The sequence below is a fragment of the Momordica charantia genome (genome assembly GCF_013281855.1).
Source record: "Momordica charantia cultivar OHB3-1 chromosome 3 unlocalized genomic scaffold, Mcharantia_2.0 BLBB01000003.1, whole genome shotgun sequence".
Classification (NCBI taxonomy): domain Eukaryota; kingdom Viridiplantae; phylum Streptophyta; class Magnoliopsida; order Cucurbitales; family Cucurbitaceae; genus Momordica; species Momordica charantia.
The window spans coordinates 13,158,973-13,172,724 of NW_028275161.1; the positions used below are offsets into that span (position 1 = coordinate 13,158,973).

Genomic DNA, 13,752 nt, shown 5'->3' on the forward strand with positions numbered 1-13,752 from the left:
AAAATGAACATTTTTTGTCTCCGAAGTTTGAGAAATAGTTCTAAATGGTCCCTTTTTTTTAACTGTTAATTAACTAATATTAAAATGAGGTGACAAATTACAATTAAATTGTTTATTGTAGTTACGGATGTGGCAAATTATATTAATTAAATAATATATGTGTGGGTGATGGTGCTTCCCCTTCTTCTCGTCATCTTTTCCTCTCTCTTTCTCTTACCCTCTCCCGATGACCACCACATCTTTGCGGCCGTCGTCCGCCATTCAAATAAACAATTTAATTATAATTTGCTACATCATTATAATATTAGTTAATTAACAGTAAAAAAATATCAGGGATCATTTAAAACTATTTGTCAAACTTCAGGAATCAAAAGTGTTCATTTTAAAACTTCATGGACGAGGTTGACACCTACTTTAAACCTCAAGGACAAAAAATATTCATTTTGAAACTTGAAGGACCAATTAGGCACCTACCTCAAACCTGTGGGATCAATAGTGTTTATTTTGAAACTTTAAGGACCAAGTAGACACCTACCTCAAAAACTTCCGAAACCAAAAATTTATTTGATTTTTTTTTCTTTTTGGAAATAATGAAACGTGATATTATTAATAAAATGTCCCAGTCCCCAATATCACTATCAGTGCCTCATTTTTCAATAATCCAATCAATTATAAACTTTAAATTTATTTTTAAAAAAGTGAAACATGTTGACACAAAGTTGGAAGGGGACAAGTTTAATATTAAATTATTAGCATTATATATACATCTTCCAAAAGGATGAATTAAATTATTCATATCAATATATAATTTGTGGATTTTATTGTTTACAAGTTCAAACTCGGGTTTAAACTAAGGATGATTAGTTCTATTAATTGAAGGATTTGATATTGATATGAGAGATTGGTGTTTGATGAATAATGTGTTAGCTTATGTTAGATTTAGTTTATATTAGTCAAAAGTTGTTAATTTTGGACCGAATAATATTAGGGTAATAGTAGTGAGTAGTAAAAATATTTTATGTATTTCACAAAATGTCATCAGTTTTTTAAAAATTCAAACATAGCAAAATATTTAAATTTTTATTATTCCAATTTTACTCTTATGATATCTGAAATACATTTAATCTACATCTGATGTATATCTGTATCTTATATACATTCAATTTATATATGATATACATATGATGTATATCTGTATCTGATATACATCAAATATTTATCTCATGTACATCTGATGTACCTCTAATATACTTCATCTAATGTATCCTTTATATACATCTCATGTACACCTGAATTTGGTAAATACTAGGATATTCATTAAAATAGTTTAGACTTGTAATGAAGTTAAACTCCCTCAATCCAAATCTTACGAAGTTCCCATTTAAATTGAATATCTATGCATCTCGTGGGCTCTTTTCAAATATTCGGCAAATTAGATGTACTAATAATTGTAATGGACATCTCCTAATATTCAATGACAAAAAGTGTCCAAATGATTAATTTCCAAAGATTTCTATTTGGGTTGGTGCTAGCATTTTGAGAATGTTATCTATTATTCTAATTTGAATATTGTTGAACTTTTGCATTAAAATATCATATTTCATTCTTTTGTTAAAGTAAAATCAACATTATATCAAATGTAAATCAAACTATCACATCAATAGTATATCAGACAATCATATCAGTAGTATATCAAACAGTCATTTCAGTAGTATATCAAATACTCATATCAGTAATATATCAGATGCTCATATGAATAGTATATCGCATGTACATCAAATATATATATCATATATCACAAACTCATATCAATAGTATATCACAAACTCATATAGTAGTATATCACAAACTCATATCACTAGTATATCATATTTATATCAGATGAAAATTAGGGGGAAATCAAAATGCATGGTTTTTTAGGCTTGGGTTTGGGCCTACAAGACAATATTGTCATTTATTACGTGGGTCTCTGTTTTTTTTTTAAATACTATATTTGAAAACGAAAACATGGTTGCTATTTTGCTAATTTTACTTTTTTTTTCTTTTTTTTTTCCATATTTGGTCCTTAATTTTACTAATTTGTTAATTAGTGTTTTAGATTTAAATTTTAAAAGAGCTAATAAAAACAGAAGCATAAATTTTTATATCAATTTTCATTATTACTTCTGAATCTTATATTTAACATATTTTATTTTAATCCTCCAATTAATTTTTAAAAAATTTTATTTGGGTCATTATAAAATTTATGGACAACGTTTGATTAAATTTTAGGTTTAAATATATACATGTATTTTTTTTTTTTTGAAAAATATAAATGTGGGATGGAAATTCGAACTTCCGACCTCAAGAATCAAGATTCAATCGGTTAGTTTGAATGCGTGAAAAAGATTGTACAAGAGGTCATATACAAGAAAAAAGAAAAGGTAGACTCAATATCATAGAAATCTAATACATTGGAATCAGCACCGTGTTATTCGTTTGCAAAAATAGGACTCAAAAGAATCATGATTCGATAAATAGGCCACTGATCGACATCCAAGCTATTAGAGGCTATTTACCGCCTACCACGTGTCGATGGAAAAAGGTATTTGCATAAATGATGCTTATATTACGTTTCATTTCCGGTCGGTAAGCATTTCCCGAGCCGACATATTGAATACTTTAGTCAGCCGACCTGGCAGAGGTTCGAGCCGACCTATAGGTAGATATCTGCTGTGATGTTAGCGACACCATTCTCCGACAACACGCCGTGTTTCACGGGCGGTCATGTGGCCGTTATGCCATTGTCGGAAGCCCTGCCGGAGATTATCCCTATAAATAGGGATGTCTGCCCCTTATACAATGTACGCAAATCCATTTGCATCCTGAGCGTTAGATCAGACAGTGACTGACTTGCTTGTCGGAGTGCTAGCCTTGTTTTGCAAGTCCTTCGAAGGAGCACGGTAGATCGTCTTGTAGGTGCCGATCTTAAGGGATTCAGAGCTTGACCATTTTTGGATCAAACACAAGCTAGCTTTACTGACTAATAGCGATGAGGGTCCGACAAACGTGTACCAAATCATTGGAGGGTAGCTAAGTAAGAAAATAAGCAAAGATAATTTATGATCACTTCTCTACTAGCTCGGGTTGGTTATAAATAGACCAATCGAGTTTGGAAATGAGAGATTTGAGATTTATGTCAAATATATTATGAAATTTTAACAAAAGACCATTTTGGATATTTTGTAAAGTTGAGTAGGTGTGAATCAAAATATTTTATGATATAAGAACTAAAATAAAATAGGAACAAAATAGGTGTAAAAAAAAAGAAAAGAAAACTAGGGTGCATATGGTAGCATTTCCGTTTCTTTTTTTGTTGGTATAAAAATTTTAGAAACAATAAAATTAAGTTTTTTTTTTATTATTTCTGTTACGAATTTGCTGCAAACATAATTCTTGAATTATAAAATGCATAATAAATGTTAAAAAATAGTCATAACTTAAAACTTTTTAATATATAATTTTAAAAATTATTTTTCATATAAATTTTTCTTTCTTACTTTTTGATTAAAATTTTAGAAAAAAATTACAAAAGATTTTAGATAACAATCTCAATTTTCAATAAATATAAATAACAAAAAAAATGGTTACCAAATACAATTTTATTTTTTTTATTAAAATAGAAAACAGGAAACAAAAAAATAAGAAATAAGAACGTTACCAAACGAGCCTAAAATATCTTATTTAGTCAATATAATCGACCAATTGCGTAGAATCTCCAAAGATAAAAATTATGGGCACTCTCTTGTAGCATAAAAATTATTGAACTATCTCTCATTTTGACATATGATCGAGTCAGCGAAGACAATTATAGTTGAAATTATTTAATAGCATAAAAAACATTTTTTGTTTAAGTTTTTTTTATATATAATTTAGTCTTTATACTTTTTTTTATATATAATTTAGTCTTTTATACTTCTAAACAAATAAGGGTCAAGTTGGAGACCTATTAATAATTTACTAAAAATTTCATCGAGAAGCAACTCAGTACATGAAATCAATGAATGAAATTGATAGATCTCCTACAATTCAAGCTTAAATGTTGCCTAATTATATTAATATTCCTATGATAATTACAGTAAAATTTAATATTTTTTCGAAAGTACAGAAACTAAATTATTATATATATAATTATATAAACAAATATGTTAACTAGTGCTAAAATATGAAAACGGAAAAAAAAAATGTTAACCCAAAGAAAACCTCAAAATTACTCATCGATGGGGACAAATTGAACTTCAATTAACAAATTTAAATTATTTAATTATTTCCATCCATGTTCGTTATCTTGTCATGCGATTTCTATTAACCTAAACATTTCTATAAATTATTTGTATATTTACGTATTATGATTAAAAGTGATCGATTATAGCTTAATTAAAACCACTGTAAAAGTGTTATTTATTAATTCAAACAATCTTCATCATTTTTCACAATTTCCATTATTTTTGCCAAAATATCTGTACGTCGACATTTGCGTAAAATCGGAACCTCAACACTTCCATCGACATCGACATTTCAAACCTTGATAGACTCAGAGTTGATTTCAATTTTACCTATAATATTTTAAAATTTATAATTCTAGCATTAATCGTTTCGACTTTCATTAGGGATTTAATACTATTTTAAACAAATTAAAAGATAGGAGTTAAAAGGACAAAATCAAAATAAAATACATAAATCAAGTGTATTTTTTTAATAATTAAACCTCTATAAAATGTACCTAATTTATTTTCTGATGCTTGGTATTTTCTTTTTGGTTTATATAAAAGACCGTACACACAAGTCAACTTGAACATAGCTAAACTAGTTAAGGCACCAATTTCTAACTAAAAAGTCGTGAATTCGAATTCCCAACTCGACATGTTTCATTGGTTTTGAAGCCACTAAAAAATATCATAATTTCATGAGAAGAATCGTGTAGCCTTTAACTAACTCTCCTGCCAGAACTTTGCTTAAGAGTTAAAAGAGAGCACCAAAACTTGAGAAGATCAGAAATATGCATTAGAAATTGAAGGCACATTTATTTGTTACACAAATTGATCAAAGTTTTAATGGCTTTTATTTTATTTGCCCTTTGCAAGAATTAATACACCAAATTTCATCATTTTTCTTCTTCCTCTTCAATTCTCCTTTTTCTTTGTTTCTTCTTTTACTATTGTTTCCATTAGTTTCTCTCTTCTTCCTACAAGGAGTAGGAGATAATGTTTCAGATTTGCATAGTCATAGTGAGTACCTTGTTATTATTCACAGAAAGCTTCCACAGCCAAGCTCTTTGTTTTTCCTCTACACGGATCGCCGAACGCCTTAATCGACACTTGAATGCTACAACTTTTCGATCCAATGCAAGCCTGTAGATAAGTAAATCATCAATCAGTACTACAATCCAATTCTACATGTGAAAAGAAAATCCTAAAAACTCCACTGAATCAGGAAATGTGAGACGATGGAGACCTTCTGTACAATGGAGAGTGCATTTTTGCTGCTGCATTGGCCGTGGCTGAAGCTCCCGCAAGTTCCAAGAGGAGTACCAAAACTTGCAAACTTTATGGAAGAAATGACCTGATTGGGAGATGGGCACTCTAGAGAGAGTACAGGTCCTGATTTTTCGAGTTTCGAGTCAGAGCTCCACATATCTACAGGTGGTGGATGGGACTCGGATACATGAGAACACAGCGATTCGATCTGTTTCGACGCAAACGACAATCGAGTTGGATCGCTGCCGATTTCCTCGAAAAGGACTAGGGTGTTTCCAGTTGGTTTCAACCACGATCGCGGTACATGGTATCTGAGAATCAGGAAGATCAGAGAGTTGAGGACATTTGAATTAACTAGAAAAGCCTTATCATCCAGCTGTGAGTGTGACAACTTACAGAGTCTGGGATGGTTTCCCACAGTTCTTGAGGCATTTGCTTGCGCTATAAGCTCCTTTGTAATTGCAGTATGTAGTACAGCGACCGGAGGCGGTATACGATGGCCAATAACGGCCAATACTTTGTCCGTTCACCCATGCCTCGCCCTTTCCAAACCCTGTGAAGTCTAGTGCAACTGGATCACTTCCAGCAGGGGCATCAAATGTGGTCTGAATCAACAAATATTGTACTTATCAGTGGCAAGGAAGCTAATAGCTCAATCTAACAGTACCTTATGGATTCTTTTTTTGTTTTTTGTTTTTTTTTTTTTCATTTTACTGAAGTAAATGGAAGATTGATGACCCTTAAGAATCCAGAGATTAGAAATAGTGAACACAAGCAAGAAATAAAGACACCCTTCCAAACAAAAGCAAATTCTGATGCATACTTGAGTAAGATGAAGAGATGTTAAAATGAATCCAAATGACCTAGTGGAACAACATCAAGACCATAATAAACTTGTATAAGAAGTATCTTCCAGCCCAATCAGATTAAATAAGTCTAATTATTATTGCAAGTCATGAGCATCCCACCTAAATTTTATTTAAAGACTACTCTTCGCATTTCCCAAAAAGTTCTCAGCTGTCTGTAAGGATCCCGATAACAGAAATGTAACAAGATAATTATATTGCAATATCAAAGAGACGTTACAATATTGATACCCCTTTGAGAGGTCTATTTATCTCCCAATAACTATGCTAAGTTCCTGCCTTAAACTATTTTCTAAAAGATCTTCTTTCCCTACCATCCCTATTTATATCCAACTTACACCTAACTAATTACCATAATGTCCCTCACTAATATACTAATAATATTCCCAATACACCATAGTAGGACTCTCACACTGTCTTTCCTCTCACTGTATTGTCTTCAACTGCAAAGTCGGTGAAGATACTGTACGAGGTTGAGCCAGAATCATGTCTGAACACCTTTAGAAAAGAATACAAAACTCTCAAAGCTAGAGTTTTGAGAAAGAACGCTGCTAAAAACCATTTTGCGGCTGCTTTGGATAGAAAGAAGGAATTTTGGGGATAAAATGACACTAGAGGGTTGCTTTATGGAATTTGTACATCAGCCACAAGTTGGAGTGTCTTGCATAAGCCTTTTTTTTCCCTCTTCGTAATTATTCAACTTCTAGTGAAAACTTAGATTGAGCTGGTTTCTTTCTTTTTGTCAAAAAAAAAAAAAAAAACCTTTAGAACAAATTTTTATCATCGAAACCAATCTTGTGGAACAAGGATCCCCTTCTCACTCTCTGACAGTTTTCTTATTTTCATTGATTTATACATGAAATAACTATACCTTGTACCACGTCAAAGGTTTATTCTTAGGCAAGCTAGGTTGTGAAAGCCATTGTGAAGAACTTCCACTCGACAGACCTAAATCTTCACCTTCAAGTCCAATCTGCCATCACATATAAACAAAATAAGGGTGAAATTTATAACGTCAGGCTATGAAAGGGACTTAAAAAAAACACCAGCAAAATAAAAGGCAAATTATAATACCTTTTTATCCATCATTATACCCAGCCGAGATAGCAGTATTAAGCAATTTGAAACCTTTTTTTTTAATTAAACAATATAAAAAGATAAAATAAAATAAATCCAGGATGTTTGAAGAAACCAACCTGATACGTCCATTGTCCAGAAGAGAGATCAACAGTGATGCCATTTTTCTGGCTTTCCAGTTTTACCGGACCTGTGATCCCTGCACCTTTCGTCTCAAAAAAAGCCCCATAATTCTGATACATTGCATAACAGAGTTTATCAGATATTAACTTTTTTTTTTAATAGTACAGATATAAACATTCTGTAATCACATTAAAAAGATTAAAAGTTTTTCATCCAACTAAAGAAATTTGCATTGGTAAAAGTTTTTGGGATGCAGATGATAATTTCTAGCAAGGTAAGTGTCATGTTAAGGCATCTCATTGAATCTTTATTTATATAATTATAGATTAATGTATTTGTAGCAGGAATTATTCTTTTGTTTGTTGAGCTTTAGCTGGAATTATTATTTTGTTTGTTGAACTTTAGTGCAACAGTTATGTTTCTGTTCGTGTGTAATTTTAGCAATAGGAATTCTGTATAACTCTATTGCTTTTGATTAGTATTATTGAATAAGAAAAACATTCATGTATTTCTTTGTGACCAATTACTGAATCTTAAGTTCAAAAGCTCAAACCGGCATCTAGTCCAAAAATGAGATCTAACCAAGATTGATAATCCAAAAGAGACACCATCTTAAGAGACCATATTAAGGATCTCACATTGAAAAGATAAGAGACATAACAAAAATTTATAATATAAGTAGGCTACTTTTCTCATTGCCAATTGGTTTTAAGATGGAACCCTATGAATATTGATATGTCATAACAAATTTTAGTAAGTGGAGGAGAACCTGAAGTCCCACTGTCAAACTCAGGAGGTCAATTGTGTTTTTCCCAGGTACCAATGTGACGGGGATCTCCAAAGTTACCTTAGAATTGTCACTACTACCTCTTCCACTTCCTACAAAGGCCCCATCAATTCAAACAACACTCGTAAAGCAGCACCATTGCAACAACGCAGGAACGATGTTAAAGTTATTCAAATGCACACCAACAAATAAGTACTTCCTAATCACCTGCAAGTTTTCTATTAACGAAAGCATGAAGGGCATGGCCAAGGGACTCCACATGGAGAACTGTTCCAGATCCATTTTCAAGGAAAGGTTCATCACCTTTTATGTCGGTGCTGCCCAATGGTATTGGCAAAGTTTTAACAAAATTATTTTTAAAAATTGGTTAGCAACCATTTAGAATAAAGAAACTGAAGATGTAATAACTAATATTATACATACCTTAAGGAATACCACAAGTAATCGCTTTTATCTGCTGTAGTATTTATTTGCTCTGAAAGTCCAAGTTTTGCAAAAGAATCATCCTTTGAGATGCCCACTGGTTCGTCTATCCAACTCCAACCTGAGTCAAATGCTTCAGAAGCACTAACATCAACCTTCAAAGGTTGATGTGAAAAGGATGGCCTCATTGTTACCGAATTAATCTGTCATAAAATGAGGTATACTTCTTTCATGCCTCATTTGGCCAACTAGGAGAAAATAAAAGAAATAATAATTGAAAAGTACTATTATAACTTGACAAGAGCACCAACAATGATAGTTGATAGGTCACAAATGATAGGTCATAATTTTAGTTTCAACCGGACAAGAAATACATTTACTGAGAGTAGAACAGTAACCTTTGCAGTATTAAGCACCACATTCTTGCAGTCCGGTAAGATGCTAACAGACCATGCTGGCAAATGATATGAATTACCATTGAAACTCACTGTTGCGTCAGATTGAGTGTCCACGTTGGCAAGAAAAGCAGAACATTGAGAACCGGACTTATAAACTGTTGCCTGAAATTAAGAAGTACAAACAATATCATCTCATAAGCCTTTTTCTTCTTTCATCTTAATTTTTTAAATGCAGAGCAGAAGAAGGAATTTGATTATTTAAGGTTAGAGCACCATTTTACAATTGTGATTGGGATAACTCTTCCTTGGTACTTTCTTGACAATTACTGCAAGTAGTTTTTATGATTGTCTTGTTTATCATACATTCTGATGCATATTTGCATCAAGTTTGTGTTGAACAAAATCCAGAAATAATGGTTCCTTCGTCTATGACGTCAAATTATAATTGTTTCCCCTACTAAAAGGGATCCAAACTAGACTTGTGCATTCATCACCTATTTATACTTGGTAAGCTCTTGACAATTTTAAGATGAAAAGAGAAGACTTGGTTACTGCATAGTCTATGACGTCAAATTATAATTGTTTCCCCTACTAAAAGGGATCCAAACTAGACTTGTGCATTCATCACCTATTTATACTTGGTAAGCTCTTGACAATTTTAAGATGAAAAGAGAAGACTTGGTTACTGCATAATCTCACCTTAGGTGTGAGATGCCCAGCCAAAGACCTTTTTTGAAGATTTTTTATTTATCTTATAGATAATTATAATGTTTATGATTATTATTCTGCCTTTCTTCAAAACTTTAAAGTTTCAGGATGACCTGTTGCTGCAGTTACAATTATATCTCACAGAGTGATTAAGATACTTTGAAAGTGGTTCTATAGATGATTTTGAAGCAAATAGTTAGAATAGTTCATCCAATGAGGTCAAGTGCAGACCATTAATAGGTAGAATTCATGACCAGTAGATCGAACGTAACTTAGAAAATACTGCCACTACTTTGAATTGAATTCTCCTTGGATGAGTTAAATGATTTCCGGTTACAGATTCTTGAGGGAGTGGTACCAGAGAGCTCACATCCATTTCATTAACAAAAAAGGGCAAGCCATAGGAGTATGGGATGATTGACAAGAAATAGGCACTGATTTACGTTAATAGTTATGCTAAGTAAGGCTGTGGACTCAGACAATCATAATAGCATCCTTGTGTTGAAAGTTAAGTAATTTGTTATTTCAAAGTTATGTTTAATGTATTTCCAATAAGTCCTTTGAGTTCCTCTAAGTGACTTCTTGGAATACGGAAGGGTTATGTAATTTCCTAGATAGCTATTACCAAGGACATTAAAAATAAATCTTTATAGAGCTCTTCCTACACCTATAAATAGAGGTGTTCTCCACCCTTTGTAAGCATCTCAAGCAATCAAGCTCCAGAGCAAAGTGCCAAAGCACTCAATAGAAGAAGTTTCTCTCTATTTCAAGTTCTCTCCTACTTTCTATCTTGGACTCCAACACCTCGGACTACTATGCTTAGAATCAATGATATAGTTCTCTTTCTAAGACTTATCGTGCATTATTCTACATGGAAATGAAATGAACCACTTAACAGGAATTAACAGTAGTTTGAATAACCTACCTCCAAGTTTTGACCAAGAGAACTAACTGCTGGTTCTGTGCTCACTAATGCTTCTTCGCACATCTTTATAGCTTTGTGGACTTCCTTCAAGTGACCCCACTTAGGTTGCCTTACCAGTCCTGTGGAATAGAAGAACAATCGTATAGAAGCATCGATGATAATTTAATTTGGATGATCGTGCATCCATATAATTTTTTCATTTTTTTAATAAGTCCACAATTTTGACAAGAAGTCCAACCAGCATCTGCATTCTTTATATGAAATTTTAAATAAAATTCAAGACAATTTCAAGTCCTGAGAAGATTTTACATCATTTTAACCAATCAATTAAGGAGCCAGAAAAAGTTGCGGATATTTAGTAGGTAAAAACCTAAACCATACCATACTCATCGATAGGGGCATCATAATCATAACTAGTAGCAATAAACGGTCCACCAGTAGTCCTGCCAAAGTTTGTCCCACCATGGTACTGTATAAGAGAAAATAAAGCAAATCCAATACCATCAATCACGAGCCCATACTTTTCAAGGAGGCGTAAAGAAATCAATTATTCTGTCAATCACAATGAGTATTCACGAGTGTAGTACCATGTAGTAGTTCTGGAAAGTTCCACCATTCTGGTAAAAGCGTGCCACAGCAAATGCAAGATCTTCTACGGGCCTGTACGGCGAGGCCCCACCAAAGGAAAGAAACCTGGGATAAAGTATTCTAAATTTTCAAGTTTGAACAACTCGGAAATAATTAAGAAATCGCGCTGACACAATGAAAATTTGCTGGAATCAGTAAATGCGGCAGTATACCATCCACTCCAGTTCTCAGTCCACATTTTGGGCTTATTCTTAGAATTTGGAGTGAATTGATCACAGTAGAATCCGTTGCAGGTGTTAATCTGCGAACAATACGACAAGCACGGGAAAATTATAGAAAATAAGGTAAGTTTATCTTCAATTAAGTGTGCTTTAGACTCGTGAAGGTAAACTTTGGCCTAATTGGAACTAGAACGTGTTAGATTTGTCGTCAACAATTTATGATCAATATTAGGAAAGATTCCTCACAATGGGATCGGGGGCATCAGGTTGGTTGCACATAACCCAAGGAACTCCCGTGTTCAAAGACGTAGCCATGGTTGCCGCCCATTGGACATAGGATTTAGCAGCAGACCCAAAAGCTGACTGCACGTTTCCATATTCATTTTCAATCTGATTTTAAAGAAAAGCAGCCACCATATCAACCTTCGATATACTCCACATGGGTAGTAGTTCAAGTCACAATAATTTATGAATAATGAAATACCATCACAGACAGAACATATGCAAGCAAAAAGCAGCAATTGTAAATTGAACAAAATACTTCCATTTCTATTAAAAAAAAAAAAAAAAGAAGGGGAAAGTGAGAAACTGAACAAACTACTTGAAATCCACCTGAGATAAAATAACTGGTCCGCCCAGGGATGCATATAATTTCTCCTGCTTCAATACATCAACAATCTTGGCCGTGAACCGCTTCATTTCAGCCTAGACCGTAACCATTATTTATTTTTAATATGTGACTAACAAAAACACTGGAGCAGAAAAAAAGCAGAATGCCGAAATGGTAAAGTAGTAATTAACCTTGAATGGTTCATTATCTGTGCGGAACTTAATCCCAGGTATGAAATGCAACCAAACTGGAAAACCTCTGTTTTTACATCAAACAGTTACCCGCAATAGAAAAACGTGTACAGGCATTGCACAAAAGGGCAAGGGGAAAAAACCCAGAGAGAACGAAAATGGAAAGAAATTGACGAATTGAGAATTTGAATAAAGAAATGTACCCATAATTCCACTCCGCGCACACATAAGGACCAATTCGTACATGTACATACAGACCAGCAGCTCCTACCAGCTTTATAAATTTAACTAAATCCTTTCTTCCCTCGAAGTCATACTGTTGATAATGGTGAGATTAAGAATCACAACATTTTATATAATAATCATATAAATAATACTTGTCCACTGTTTGGTAGGCGAGAAAGCGTAAGAAGACGGAAAAAATTGAAAACAAAAGAAAGAAAGGTTCCATCCATCCCCGAGCTTTTCCGAGAGATCAAAAACACAAATCAACGGTGAACAGATTTCTCAACTATGTTCCAAGAATTCGCATAGAACCAAGACGCGGCTCTTGGATCGAAGAATTCGCAAAATGTACCTGGTTTCGAACTGGTTCATGTAAATTCCAGAACACATAAGTCTCGATTACATCCAAACCTCCCTCCTTCGATTTCTGAATAAGGTCCGGCCACATCTGAAGATTCCAGAGGTATAAACTCAAGACTGATTCAAACAGAAACATTGAAGTGTGGAGAATGAAGAAAACAAACTTCGGGAGTGCTGCGAGGATAGTGTATAGATCCAGAAACCAAGACTCTCCGCTTGCCATCGATCACCAACGCCCGGTGATCGTACGTCACATTGGCGGCATTGGCAAGCGAGGAGGAGGCTAAAACGCCGAGAACCAACAAAACAACCACCACCGCAGATTGAACTCGCCCCATTGCTCGAATCTAATCCAAAACGAGAAGAAAATCACAAAAATATCCACCGGATATCGCCGACGAGTAACTTCCATAAGATTGATAAGAAATTGCTTAAAGTTAACTTCCACTAAAACGTACTAAAAAGTAGTACAGAGCAGAGAAAATGTTGCTTCGCCGCTTTGTATACCGTAAACAAAGGAATCAGAGAGATTAGGAATAGCGTGAAGCTAGCAACGGAGGAAGAAAACACGCCACCTTTTGATGCTTCTTCCTGTTCTTCTTCTGCTTCTTCTTCTTCTTCGTCTTCTTCTTCCTCTGTTTCTCTCTCTTCTGTAACTGGTTTTACTCACTCCATTTTTTCACACCGCCATTTTTCTGCAGCAGTAGAGCTGTAGCTGTCTGGATTATTATTAT

At 33.6% G+C, this 13,752-nt stretch overlaps 1 protein-coding gene across 3 annotated transcripts; it reads right to left on the minus strand.

Annotated features, from left to right (window-relative positions):
- Positions 1-5,021: 5,021 nt before the first annotated feature.
- On the minus strand, positions 5,022-13,752 carry BGAL8 (beta-galactosidase 8). Of its 3 annotated transcripts, none has more exons than XM_022301258.2 (20): positions 13,594-13,752; positions 13,183-13,365; positions 13,011-13,106; positions 12,637-12,749; positions 12,434-12,500; positions 12,245-12,337; positions 11,879-12,022; positions 11,624-11,712; positions 11,411-11,516; positions 11,205-11,292; positions 10,824-10,942; positions 9,191-9,352; positions 8,793-8,995; positions 8,577-8,686; positions 8,352-8,461; positions 7,579-7,692; positions 7,254-7,355; positions 5,913-6,121; positions 5,494-5,827; positions 5,022-5,390 (listed from the first exon to the last, which is right to left on the minus strand). In XM_022301258.2, the coding sequence occupies exons 2-20, from the start codon at positions 13,354-13,356 to the stop codon at positions 5,283-5,285; spliced, it is 2,541 nt and encodes an 846-aa protein (XP_022156950.1). In that variant the 5' UTR covers positions 13,357-13,365; positions 13,594-13,752; the 3' UTR covers positions 5,022-5,282. The 3 variants fall into 3 exon arrangements, with proteins under 3 accessions (XP_022156950.1, XP_022156948.1, XP_022156949.1); XM_022301256.2 differs by having other exon boundaries at positions 13,526-13,739; XM_022301257.2 differs by having other exon boundaries at positions 13,477-13,739.

What these genes read in the sequence shown, in the direction of transcription:
- BGAL8 (XM_022301258.2), bottom strand. Translation starts at nt 13,356, where the DNA reads ATGGGGCGAGTTCAATCTGCGGTGGTGGTTGTTTTGTTGGTTCTCGGC. An exon ending in CTGATGCCCCCGATCCCATT is followed by an intron (nt 11,713 to 11,878) that starts GTGAGGAATCTT and finishes TATTGTTCGCAG; the next exon opens with ATTAACACCTGCAACGGATT. An exon ending in CTTTCCAGAACTACTACATG is followed by an intron (nt 11,293 to 11,410) that starts GTACTACACTCG and finishes TCTCTTATACAG; the next exon opens with TACCATGGTGGGACAAACTT.